This window comes from Antedon mediterranea, chromosome 1, assembly GCF_964355755.1.
Source record: "Antedon mediterranea chromosome 1, ecAntMedi1.1, whole genome shotgun sequence".
NCBI lineage: Eukaryota > Metazoa > Echinodermata > Crinoidea > Comatulida > Antedonidae > Antedon > Antedon mediterranea.
In genome coordinates, this window is record NC_092670.1 from 344,896 (window position 1) to 359,065 (window position 14,170).

Below are 14,170 nucleotides of genomic sequence, written 5' to 3' on the forward strand. Positions count from 1 at the left end.
TATTTATTGTATTCATTTTCAATTTCTACTCATGGTATTTTTAATATGGTAATTCTATACAATAAAAAAATATCAATCTGTACAAATATGCATATTCCTATAATCAGATATCTTCCTAATCAAAAGTTGTAACATTCTTTTTTATGAATATAACATTAAAGGTTTTTAAAAGTAATATTTTTAGAATTTTTTTTGTAGTGTCCCAGGCAACCACTGAAGGAGAGTCGGCAGTTGACGCCCGATGAGTTCGTGCGTCAACTGACGGAAAAACTAGAACAAGTTAAAAAAGAGCGAGAAACGCAAGAAAGGTTGCAAGCAAGACTCAAGGAAGTTGAGGTGGGTTTTCTTTTTGATTGATTTATTGACTTTATTAAAAATTCTCATAAAAACAAATACAAAAATACAGAAACAAATACAAGACAACATCAACAACAGAGAAAATCTATAAACTATAAAGTTTGTTTCCAAAAGGGTCCTAAAATGTTAAAAATTATACTAACATCCTAAACAATAATAAATTGTCTTTTAAATACATTGCTAGCAAACATTTGCATAAATGCAGCTTTCTGATATTCTGTTACCTTCATCATATTATTTAGACAATAAATAAGGATTTTACAAACAGCGTCTTCAGCTGTCAATCATTTTAATACTTTATTCAGCATCTTTACTCTGAAATTACTCCTCTCATTTCAAGATTTGATTTCAATATGAAATCAATCCAAATTTGCTATTCAAATGTCATCCACCCTAAGTAATTGTGTTTCATAATAAATGCAATATATGTATATAGGAATTGCCTCGTCTTTTTTAATTTCTCATTGACGTCTCGTTTCTAACGTCCTGATAAATCCCGATCCTTAATGTACAAGTATCTCCATTTTATAATTGCTTTTGCATCGGTAAATTGGTTGCAAATGATGTGAATTTAAAATGTAATTACTCACATCATATCTAATATTATTTTCTAATCATTTTATTCGAGGACTCGTCAAGGTGCCTTAAGTTACAATTTATCTTATTACTACTTTTTTTCTTGTTTTATGAATAATTCATTTCTTATTGTTTCTCCTCTAATGTTTATAATGCAGTTCTTGTTTTGCTACCCTTTGATCAATCATTTTTGTTTAAATGCTTCTGTGTATTTTATATGTTTTTTTTTAAATTCAAATGTCAAATCAGTGTATGTTATTAAAAAAGCACATTTAGTTTATTTCCTAAGACAATTTTTTGTAAATAATTTGAATATAGCATTTTTCGTCTCCCACGGTGAAATGTTTTTTTGTAAATAACAATGTTATTTAATAAATGGCATCAAGATGCAGGTTAACAACGATTGTCATATTTGATACAAGTCTTTGCTTGTAAGTGGATAATCAATCGTCATCTGTTACTACAAGATTGATGGCTGTCATTCACATTCTTTTGTGTGATTGCCAATGCATGGTTGCCAGGTTGGCGCAGAAATATATCCATTCATCAAAATATTAACTGCAATAAATGTTGATTACTCTTAGTATTGATATGTTTTTTTTTTCTAGTTTTTATAAATTTGTAAAATGACAAATAATTTATTTATTTGATTTTTAGGAAGCTGATAGTGTAATTTCTGAAGAAAAATTATTTAGTGGACTTGAAACTTTAGATGAAGACCCATCAAGTATTTTAGACGATCATTGTGCGCGAGTGTTTACACCGACACGATCCGTAGAAACGCCAAACCGACGGAGGTCACCAGGTCACATTACACCAAAGTCAAAATCTCCCGAACAACTTCACAAGCAAAAGTCAATGGTTACAGGCAACCCAGCCGCGTATTTGAAACATAGCAAGTCCACAAAAACAAGTACTGAAACTAATTATGATAGAGAACATGGATATGATCATAGGTCTCAAATACACATGTATTCACACAATAAAAACCTGCAACAAGAACAGGTTGGACCATATCCTGATGAGGCTTCTCATTATTATAAGTCACGTAATGAAAGTACGCGATTACAACAGTATTCATTTACGGAGTCTCGTACTAAGCGAGAGAAACAATCTAGCAAGAAATCGGACATTTCTTCAATCTCAAAAACAACAGACAGTGGGATTTACGACGGGTCATCATTACCTTCAGATGGAGAAAGGTATGAGGATTATCTTTTGATTTTCTTACCTATTCTTTATCCACTTTTTTCCCCATAATAATTTAATTTTTAAACATAGTTTGATTGTATTTCTATTTGTTTTGCAAGGCTTTAATAACAAACTATTTTGAATACTAAAAGTCCATTATAATCACAAAGCAGCTGGCCCTTTTCAATTCATTTAATTTATTTGAAGGCTTTTTGTGAATTAACGTTACAAAGTAAAAAAGGGCTCCCTCAAGAGTCTTTTGTTAGTGTGGAGGGTACGAACATGACGTTATTGTGACATGGAGACTTGTCTTTACACAACATGATCGTTATTGTACCATCGTGTATTGTGACATGGAGGCTTGTCTTTACACAACATTAGATTAATGTCATTAATGGATTTTGATGCTTGATGAAAATAAACCAATAAATGTTTTGCAAAATGTGTTGTTAAAGTACCACTAGCGCACCAATGCTATAATATGATATAAACTTTAAATTATGCTTATATAAAATATAAATAATTGGTTGTGTTGCTAAAACTTCCGATAAGTATTTAATAAATGTTGTATTTGCAGAAATAAAGCCATAGTTCAGTGGCTTGCGGAAAATGAGCCGTACAACAGGTCCAAACAATCACAGAAATCAAGCAGCAGGAGAAGTAAAGCCCCAGCTGAGTCACTTCACGCACAAAGACATAGGTTTGTTAACTACTTTAGTTTTTCATTTTGTAAATTTATGGAATCTATATATAAATTATGACTTACTCTACCCATCTGTATTTTCTTTGAATCTAGAGCAGACCCGACGTGTTTGAATGTTTGTACTTAACTAATATAAATCCGACGTTATCAATTTGCGTAATTGATACACAATCTTAAAATGGGAGTAGTCTTGCCCCAAGTTGTCGGCGGTTTTTAAAGTAGAATCTGTGAGAAAGGAAATGGAATTTTCCAGTTTCTGAACCCACTAAGTTTGCTAATTGACCCCACTTGTTTACCGCCATTAAAGGAAATATAATTTTCCAGTATTTAAACCCACTAAAGTTGCTAATTGACCTCACTTGTTCACCGCCATTGAAGGTTTCCCTTCCCCGAGTGTTCTTTTCCTGTTTTTCTATTAACATCTTGTTTTATCCACCGACTACAGTACACATCAAAATGTACTAACAAAGTAAAAATACATTTCATATTGGTGCAATTTTCTGTGTATTTTTACTGTTTTATTTATATACAATGTATACATGATATATACTAGTTTTTTCATTTTTCTGTTAATTCTTATAAACAAATAAAGATACTATGACTATGAAATATTTATAATAAAAAACAAACCAATACTGAATGTCATGTGATAATTAATATCTAACCCTATGGCAATAGACTGAATGCTCCACAATAGGACCTAAATTAGTGAGCTAACGGCCCATTGCATAACCAACACCTCAGCTCTACATTAGCGTGATAACAACAACGATTGCTTTAAGCAACACCTCTGTATATCGACAACTTGCTACTATCATTTATCACAGGAAGACAGATTTAAATGTTTTATTATCACTACAGCAATTATAATAAATTATATTTCATTTCTCAGGAGGTTCAGCATCGTTTGTTTTTATGCTTGAGTTTCTTGTCAGTGGTGTAATTTATGTTGTGTATTAACGATCTTTTGCCATTTTCGTATTATGCTCAATTAAACCATAATTACTTATATAAGAGGAATACATAGATTCTAATGTATGTTTTGTCTAATGCATGGTCCACACTATAATATTAACACGTCAAGCGCACAATGCCAACTTCTTCTCATGTGACAGTTTATACGTCATGTGACATCTTGATGCAAACATCGATGATTGTTATGACAAACCTACCCAGAAAAAAAAACAAATTTAAAAAAGTTTAAATGTTAATGAATATTTATGCGCTGTGTACCTAAAAATTTATTGTGATTTTTCATAGTAATTCTGGCAATGCAAAGAAGCCTGTGATTTACAATGCAGCCCGACCAAGTATGGGAACTTCAAAACGTAGCCAGTGGTCTACGAAACCTTGTCATCCGTTTATGCAAGATACGTCAATGCCCATCAATACACCACCTGAACCAGGAACTGTGTTAGAAGAGGCTAGACGTAGAATGCATGTGGATGAACGACATAGAAAGTAAGAAATATCAGCACATACATTTATTCTTAAATCAGTATACAACCTGACAAATATCATTGTCTTAAGCTCTAGTTTGACAAAAAAAAATTTGCTTAAATATGGTAGTGATATGACATCATCATGTCCATATATGGGCACATCATATTATTTATCACATAAAGTTTGATAGTGTAGACAGAGCTTTACTTACTGTTTCTTACTTTTTACTTAATTTTAGAAATTTAGAAGGACGACGTGTTAAAACACAGATGAGCAGTTTCGCAGGAGATGAACAACATGTGTCATCCACGTAAGTGATTCTTGTCATGTTTTTATTTTTATCCTTAAAATCTTTTAATAGTCTCTAATTTTGGATTTGGTTTTTATAAACACATTACATAGCGGGTTTAAAAGTTTAAATCAAAGTTTATTTAATAATCTTATTCATTTATTCTTTGTACCAAATAGGCGTGTCTTAAAAACCAAGAACAACTCCTCAACAAATACAAGTAAAGACGCTGACTCAATAACAATTGCATACTTCTACTGCAACGACCCGATCCCCTACCGCACAAATTTTCCAAATGGAACTGTTACCCTCGCTCAATTTAAACAACTCATTTCTCGCAAAGGCAATTACAGGTTGGTACATTCAATGTTTTCTTTTACAATTGTGTTTTTTTTTTAACATACATAAGATAGTTTAGTTCCTGATAAACATTTGTGTCCAAAAGACGCATCTATTATATTCAATTAATTAAATAATTAAATAAAAATAGATACATATCTAATACTTTATAATTGTAAAATGTTATTATTGAATTCATATAGCACTTATTCTACTTGTGTGTTTTCAAGTGTTGTAAAAATTAATGAGAAAAGTAATTGAAAGCAACCACAAATCTTTGAGGTCATTGTGCCACTGATGGTGTTAATTATATTTAGTATGACTTTCTCATAACCTTTGTTGAAAAATCACCTTTTCATGTGCAAACTCCAACAAAAAGCATTGCAATTCGTAAACATAATCGAGGAAGTTTTAAAAAAAAGTGAAAAAACCCTTTAGTTTGTTTTAAGTGATTAGTATGCATTTGTATGTTTTGAGTACAAATATTTGACTTTAAGAATTTATAAAGTTTTGATAACTTGACAATGATGTCATAAGTAAACCGGCGCATTGATATGAGTAAGCATGATATAGCGCCGCCGCACATAGATACATCGGCATTCATTCATTCACTCCTTCTATATCTCTTTGATACATCGGCATTCATTCATTCACTCCTTCTATATCTCTTTGATACATCGGCATTCATTCATTCACTCCTTCTATATCTCTTTGATAATTGAACTTACTGTAACATTCTACTATAGTATTAGTCGATTCATTTTCAAAATTTGTCAAATTCTCCTCACTTTAAACATTATCACTCTTTGTTGTTTGTTGTTTTATTCATTATTATAAAAGGCTAAACATTATAAACATTATAAATATCCAGTTTGTTTAATTACATTATATCACATACCATAATCTAATTGTTGTAATACCATAAGGAAACAGTTTACTAGCCTATATTGTTAACATTTATTGTCATAACCATAAACCACAGTAATTCTGATAATTTTCTCCCCTCTGCAACACTAATAACATTATTTAGTACTGTATCCAAACTAGGGTACTGATATTAGCTATGCGTGTATTGACAACACAAGTAAATGCTCTAATGTGATTAGATGAGAACGCATTTGGCCTACTTCTATGAAAGTGGCATATTTGTACATTTGTGTTATAAATCACCATTTCACAGAGTCTGCCTGTCATCCAATTGATTTGTGTAATATCGTACGTTGTAACGGCAAATTTGTTACATTACGAGAAACTATTTATCAGTCTTAACATTTAAATTCAGATAGGAAATTCTCGTAAAAACATCACAATATTTATAAAACTTTTGAATTATATACTCTACATTTAAAACAAACATAATATTAATTTATAACATGAAAAAAATCAATAAAACCTACCTTTTTTTATTTAATATTTATTCAGTTATTTTATGTCTAATTTCATTGAAATGTTGATAATGTAAATATTTTATATGTTTTCCCTTGAAACCATTTAATATTGTCTGTTTTGCTCTAATAAGTTTATCTAGTAGTGGTAAATCCCAGATTAGAGTGGTTGGATAAGCATCTTTTGCCGCGGTGTTCTTCACTAGATGAGTTTAGGCCTAGTGACTTTGTCCTGGTTTACACTTTGTCTTATGTTGGTTTTTTAGTTTATTCCAAGCTTACTTGTAAGTATTCTCTTAACTTGACCTAAGCTCACATGAAGTTTAATGCCATTTTGTGAAATGTTAGTCTATCTGCCTTTTAATTGACTTCTAAAATTTATCTTAAAATTAATGACATTTACATATAATTTCTTTTTGTTTCTATTTCATGTTTCAACTAAATTTTTAAAAAAATCATACAGAAAATCTTGTAAGTTGCCAGTCTAGTACAATTGCTAAGCTGTCCCTTTTTGTTACTTTTGGAAAATAAGTTAATTTTCAGCGGTACATGTAGCTTGGTTGTTTTTGGCAGGCTGTGTATGGGGAGTTTGTTAGCATCGTTTTCAACAAGATCAAAACCACATTGTATCAGGATTTTTTAGTCTAAAAAACCTCGAGGGGGATATAACATTACAGCATATAACAAGTCTTTGCAAATTGAATTTTGCTCACATGATTACGTATCAAACTGAAGAGCCAAACATATGCAACTTTAATCACAATAATCATAATAATACACTACAACAAATTCTTATATAAAGATACTATTATATATAAATATGTATGCAAAATTAAATTGAAACTACACATAATTTGCTATTTAGTAAGTGAAATATTTCCCAACAACAATACATAACATTTATATAATTAAAGTGCTTTGTTTTATATCATATCTAAACATTTATTTTAAAGGTCAATTATTTGATAAATGAAATTTACAAATTAAGTTAAAACAGTGTGTTTGAAAGCGGTTGAAGTTTAAGTTACTAGGGCACCAAGGGCTGCGGCCTCCTAGTGTGCTAGAGTATGGCACCAAAGGAGAGCCGGCTAGAGAATAAAGGATCATATGTTATTATTGTAAAACAGAGTCACTTTGTGAGCAACTCCTGGTGGTCCTCTCAACCAACTCCGTAAGACTGTAGCCAATATTTGCTAAATAATTTTTGTGTTCCTAATATCTGTTTTTAAGTAACAGTGTTAAAATGTAGTAATTTAAATTCTTGAGATTTTACAGATGTTACTTAAAAACAGATATTAGGAACACAAAAATTATTTAGCAAATATTATAAGGAAAGCAATATTTATTTTTAAGTCAATCAATATGTAGTTTAAATACTTTTATAAGGTTTCATCATATAACATTTAGATTTCCCTTTTTTTTTTTGGTGTTTCAATGATTCAATTTAGATTCAGTCCTCGTTTGTAATGTGGTATTTATTAATACTGTTGTTTTATTAATAAGTTCTCTTATTAATAATCTATTAGCCAGATGCAGATAATTTCCACCTTTCATTGCCAACTCGCTTTCCTACAGATGATCTCATTAAAAAAACATTTCTTGAAATTCATCTTGTAGAATAGATAACCTTGACTGTACTACTAAAAGTGCCTATTTCTAGAAACGTTGAAAAGTATTTCATTAATTAATAACAGTCGCCTGCATAGTAATATTCCATCTTTCACATGGTGTTAACAAAACCCCTTTTTCACATTTATAAACTAAAAATAATTGTTTAGAATCATTAAATGCTGGCTGCCACAGAGAAGAAAAATTGCTTCGTATAAAACTTATAAAACACTATATTATTGAGAATTTATTATTTTGATTTATTTGATGATGATTTATTTTTTTCTGACTTTTATTATTCTCAATTACAATAAGATATTTTGAATTTAAAAAATCCACCCCACTTTTTAAAATCTAGTGTTTTGTGAGTCATGGTTTTTAACGACCTTGTAAAATATTGCGTTGTGATATTATATATATATTATATATTAGATGAATAATATTTGCAATTTATTTTTATTGCATATCCTAATTTGGAGGGATAATTTGATACAGAATGAATGACATTTTTTTTATTATAATTTTCTCAGTTTTTTGTGATGGATTATATTAAAAAAATTACAGGGATAGTATGATGTTTTTCAATGATAGTAATATTATAGTACAGTGTGTTTAAAAGACTTAATCTAATTATAATGCAATATAAAATCTGATGAATTTCAAAATTTGCGTAATGTTCACAGTAGTAGTAGACAATGAAAGCTGATAATGCAGGTGTATGTATCATAGCTTGTGTAACATAGGTTCAGTTTCATCAGTTTGATGCGGGTCACCGAGTTTGATGTAGGTCAGCTTGTTCAGATATGGGTCAACGAGTTTGGATATGGGTCAGGGAATTTAGATATGGCACAATGCCAACTATTTCTTATTCCATGGTTTGAATTTGTAAATTACTACTGCTTTTTATTCCAAATATTTGTTACTAATAATATTATTTGTAAGGTAATATTTATCAACAGAATCAATTCATAGGTTTGATTATAATAAAAACCAAGAATGATGATGTCATATTTTAAGAATAAATAAGTACTAATTGAGTTAAAGTGAAGGATCAATTCAATCAAGTTCTTCACACAATGCTAATGACGAAGGACAAATGTACTAGTTCATTTTGTGTATTGCAAGAAAAAAAGGAAATTGTATGATTGAATTGTTCTAAATAAGGAAATTAACTGACAAGCATTATATTCAGCATTGCCCCAAAAGTAAGTGCTATGCTCTGAGCATCATAATAAAAAGTACAAAAAACTAATTAAGTCAGCCTTTTTATCTGTCTTTTCAAATTTTTACAATATTTATGTTTATGATTATTATTACAATTTGTTATAAAAAGTGTTTTTTATTATTTTTTAAAAATTTATATTTTACAGATACTCCTTTAAGACACACAGCGACGAATTTGATTCCGGTGTCGTCCATGAAATCATCTCTGATGACTTTGCCGTCCTTCCCCATTTCAAAGGCAAAATTATTGGGAAAGTGGAATCAGTAGATTCGTAGTAATTTCCCACTTTTTAATTTTATAATATAAAGATTTAGAGAATTTATATAGATTATTTTTTTAATGTCTGTATTAACTGACATTTTGAAGGAAAAGTGTGATTTGATCCAGTCTGGTCTTTCTTGTTTCATTTAAATAAACTGAAACAAACTGGTTTGATCCAGTCTGGTCATTCTGGTTTAGTGTATTTAACTGGTTTAATTTAAATGAACTGAAACAAACTGGTTTGATCCAGTCTGGTCACTCTTGTTTAGTGTATTTAACTGGTTTCATTTAAATAAACTGAAACAAACTGGTTTGATCCAGTCTGGTCACTCTTGTTTAGTGTATTTAACTGGTTTCATTTAAATAAACTGAAACAAACTGGTTTGATCCAGTCTGGTCACTCTTGTTTAGTGTATTATAACTGGTTTCATTTAAATAAACTGAAACAAACTGGTTTGATCCAGCCTTGTTACTCTTTTTTAGAGTATTTAACTGGTTTAATTTAAATAGACTAACCTTGACTGGTTTAATCAAGATTTTGAAAGGTCTAAAACAAACCATTGGTATATGCTTATCTGATTGTAACTACTTTGACCAGGTAAAGCGTGTGACAATAAGTTCACAGTTCAATTTACAATTCATTGTTGTGTATTAATTATTTTACAAATGATAAACAAAAAAAAATATTTATATATTTATTATTTTAAGATGTGTTTATTTTGTTAACACTCCTTTATCTATGTTTAAATACTGTATTGATCATGGGTTTGGTATTATAGATTATTGATCAATGCTATATTGATTATATATTATAGATTTATAATCAATATTACATTGTTCATTGATTATATATTATAATTTGGTGATCAATACTATATTGAATGAACATAGATTATGTTATAGATTTATTATCAATATTATATTGTTTATTGATTAAATATAATAGGTTGGTGATCAATACTATATTGTTCATTGATTATGTTATAGATTTATTATCAATATTATATTGTTTATTGATTACATATAATAGGTTGGTGATCAATACTATATTGTTCATTGATTATGTTATAGATTTATTATCAATATCATATTGTTTATTGATTAAATATTATAGGTTGGTGATCAATACTATATTGAATGAACACAGATTATGTTATAGATTTATTATCAATATTATATTGTTTATTGATTAAATATTATAGGTTGGTGATCAATAATTTATTGATCATTGCTTATATATTATAAGATGGTGATCAGTACTATTATATTGATCATTGAATTTATATTATAGATTTATAATCAATTATACTATATTGATCATTAATTATATATTAAAGGTTGGTGATCAATAATATATTGACCAATGATTATATGTTATAGATTTATTATCAATACTGTTTTGATCATTTAAATTTGAAAATATAAAATCCGATTTAAATCTCTAAAAATGAGTGTTAATTTCAATCAAGCAAATCAAATTTTAGAGGGGAGTGCTGAAAAGAGATAATAAGTCAGTAACATATTAAGTATGTATGTCAGTAACATAAGTCAGTAACATAAGTCAGTAACATATTCTCAAGGTTTTCTCTGATTAATTACTGTTTATACTAATTAGGTTGCAGATCTCAGAGGACTATCAATGCCCTGTAGTTCATTAAATCATTTAAAACAATAAGCTAAATGCAGAGCTCATGTTCACCGCATTCCCATTTACTTTTTAAATACTAGAAATTTCATTTGAAATAAGTTATATCTCTTAATTGCTTCAAAAAAACTAAAACATTTCTTTTCATCTGTTCATAATCAATGAAATATCTTTGTACTTATAACCTAGAATTGCTTGGCATCAAAATTTACATTTTATGTACATTTTGCAATCAACCAGTTTAAGTGTTCAAAATTCCTTTTAAAATTAATTGTATCCCTAAATTGCTTGGCATATTTTTTCTTTCTGGTGTATTGGAAAAAAAATTACTTTTAAGAGTTAGTGCCCTTGTAAAAATGTATTAACAAGGATTCTTTTGTTTAAAAGTAGGTCTCTCTTACTTAACAAAAAACATCATTGCAGAACCACTATTAAATTAATGCCATATGTGACTCAATTGAGATATATATCTACTGATTATAACAGTCACATTATAGTCAAGAGTATCATACAAAATCATATTTAAAATTTGAATTATTTTGTTTTCTCAATTTAATATGAAATGGCTTAAGTTTGTATAATTTACAAACTTAAATATCTTGATAAATGTTCACATTTTGCAATTTCATTTATCAAACAATTTAGATGTTAGATAAATTAAAATAATTTTAATATAATAAATTAATACTGAATTGGTCAAAATTTAATATTAAAGAATTATTATCTCAAAAGTAAGGAAACTGCTTATGTTAAATAACAACAACAAAATCAAACGTAAATAAATGAATACAAAATCTTAGAAACCCTCAATTGTCTAAACCCATTTTTTTACATTTTCAATACAGATAATATTTTCATTAAAAAAAAATTCACAAATTTTCATTTGAAATTATCACAAATTTTCCTTCAAATATGTGTACAAAATTGATCAGAATGATATGATATTATTAGTACAAAAGCTGGGGAGAGGAAACTAGGTGGATATGTTGTGTACAAACACTGCAGGTATATAGTAGCTACAACTATTTGTACATTTAGCTATTAAAGTGTATATAAATGTATATATTGAGTTTGTTTTTAAAATCATTATTATTGTAATAAATGTAAATATATAAAGATAGTAAATACAGTTTCAAGATTAAATTTGTTTATTATTTATTATTATTATTTTTATTATTTTATTATTATTGTTATGACAAATAGAAAATATTTAATAAACAAGATACATTGCTGCAGTTGTTTGCTATCTTTGTCGTCATCACTATATTTTCTTGTATTATTGTTATGTGTATACAAAAACTTTATAATATATATTTTAACAGTCAAATATTACTGTGTTGTTTCTCTGTTTTATTTAGTCTTCTGTGATTACTGATTTTAAAAGAGACGCAAGATTAATTGTTTTGATTAAATAATTGGTGACTTAAAACATTGGTGTGCAAGGGTGCAAATATTAGTAAAAACAACTTCATCTTGGAAAAATATAATTTCAAAACATATCAAGCAATTACTGACAGACAGACAGACACAGAATAGACTAATGGATATCCAACAACATCACATGATACAATAATTATGGCAGATAAAATTTACAAGAGATAAATTATAATAATTACACATTCAATTAGTTTGAATGTTTCAGATCATTAAAAGAAGTAAATTGATGAAGAAGATTTGATGGATTCATACAGTTCAATATTCTGAAGGTTTTTGTTAAACTCTACTACTACTACGATAAAGTTGAATTTCAAACCTATGCATATGAAAGCATAAAGAAAGTACAAGAAACAAATATTCAACCCAGTCAACCTTGACATGAAAGGTCAGTTTCTATTCCAAATTATGTTATACAATATTAAATTATGAGTATAAAGATAATGCAGTTTACATTCTGTCTATTAACAAGTTAGTATGTACTTAAATTTTAGTTTCAACTACAGGACTACAGTCTGAATAGCATGATTGATTGATTAAAATATTAAATTGAAGTTATTTTGAATTAAATATTAATTGTCATTTCACTTATGATAATATTAGGCCATGGTTTTTTTCTTATTTTGAATTTGAAGAGTTTAAAATGAAAAATTTACAAATAATTTTGTTGATAAATGTAATGCTTGAGGGCGCTATGTACAAATAACTGATGCTCACAGCTTTGATAAATCAAACGAAAAAAATGTATTGTAAGCAGTTTTCTTAGTATAAATAGATCTTGTACTATAAGTTTAAATAGAGAAGAGGACATATTTTGTAGTATATCAGATCATGGATTAAAGAATAGAAGGATATGCATCGACGTGAGATCAAGGGTTCCTTGACTCTCGCCGACAGACCGCGGACCGCCCACAATGTTACAGTTTAAAGGAGCTCCATTGGCTACCGGTGCAGGCACGCATAAAGTATAAGTTACTTGTACACACCTTCAAGGCATTGCATGATCAGGAGCCGACTTACATCAAAGGGCCTGTTTCTGCTGCAACTGCTCAAAATACGGTATAAAAATACGGTATAAAATACGGTATTTTTTATACCGTATTTTTTAGTACCCCGTTTCTGCTAATAATACTTCTTGGGTGGTCGTGTTAAATTTTACCCAAATTGCCATTCATTTATTTGATCGATAATTAAAAGTCGCAATAAAGGAAGTTTTACGTCTCACTTTCAACAGCCTAGCCAGGCCCGTAGCCAGGGTTTTTTTTGGGGTTCGGGCGAACCCCCCCTTCCCCCTTTTTGCGTGAACCCCCCCCCCCCCCCTTTTACCAGCGAACCCCCCCTTGAAAAACAAAGGCCCCACTTCCAAAATCGTGCAATTAATTATCAATTATATCAGATTTTTTAGTCATTTTACTTCTATTGACGATGTTTAAATCGATCGAATATACAGATTGTCCGATGTCAAAGTCACTGCTGAGCTAGACTTGCCCCAAGTCTGTATTATCTTTTTTTTTTTATTTATTTGTTTTTATTTCGACCGCGATTTTTGTCTGAAAATACAGACTTGTGAAACACGTATAGAAATCGATTTGCCGACCGCAAACATACGATAAGAATGACGTAGGTTATCATACCGTATTTGGCTATATGGGGCGGGCGGTATGTAAATATGGATTTCGAATCAACCAATGATCATTTTGTTTCAAAATGAAAG

The 14,170-nt window shown here is 29.2% G+C and overlaps 1 protein-coding gene across 3 annotated transcripts in view; it reads left to right on the forward strand.

The window, feature by feature from the left end:
• The window catches only part of LOC140051663 (axin-1-like), a 41,783-nt gene extending 31,646 nt beyond the window's left edge, over positions 1-10,137 (forward strand). For all 3 annotated transcript variants that reach the window (XM_072096949.1, XM_072096958.1, XM_072096966.1), the window contains exons 5-11: positions 199-336; positions 1,591-2,135; positions 2,702-2,824; positions 4,088-4,288; positions 4,509-4,580; positions 4,739-4,912; positions 9,262-10,137. In XM_072096949.1, the coding sequence (XP_071953050.1) occupies positions 199-336; positions 1,591-2,135; positions 2,702-2,824; positions 4,088-4,288; positions 4,509-4,580; positions 4,739-4,912; positions 9,262-9,391 (1,383 nt within the window). In that variant the 3' untranslated portion in view covers positions 9,392-10,137. The remainder of the gene's footprint in view (positions 1-198; positions 337-1,590; positions 2,136-2,701; positions 2,825-4,087; positions 4,289-4,508; positions 4,581-4,738; positions 4,913-9,261) is intronic.
• The last annotated feature ends 4,033 nt before the right edge of the window (positions 10,138-14,170 follow it).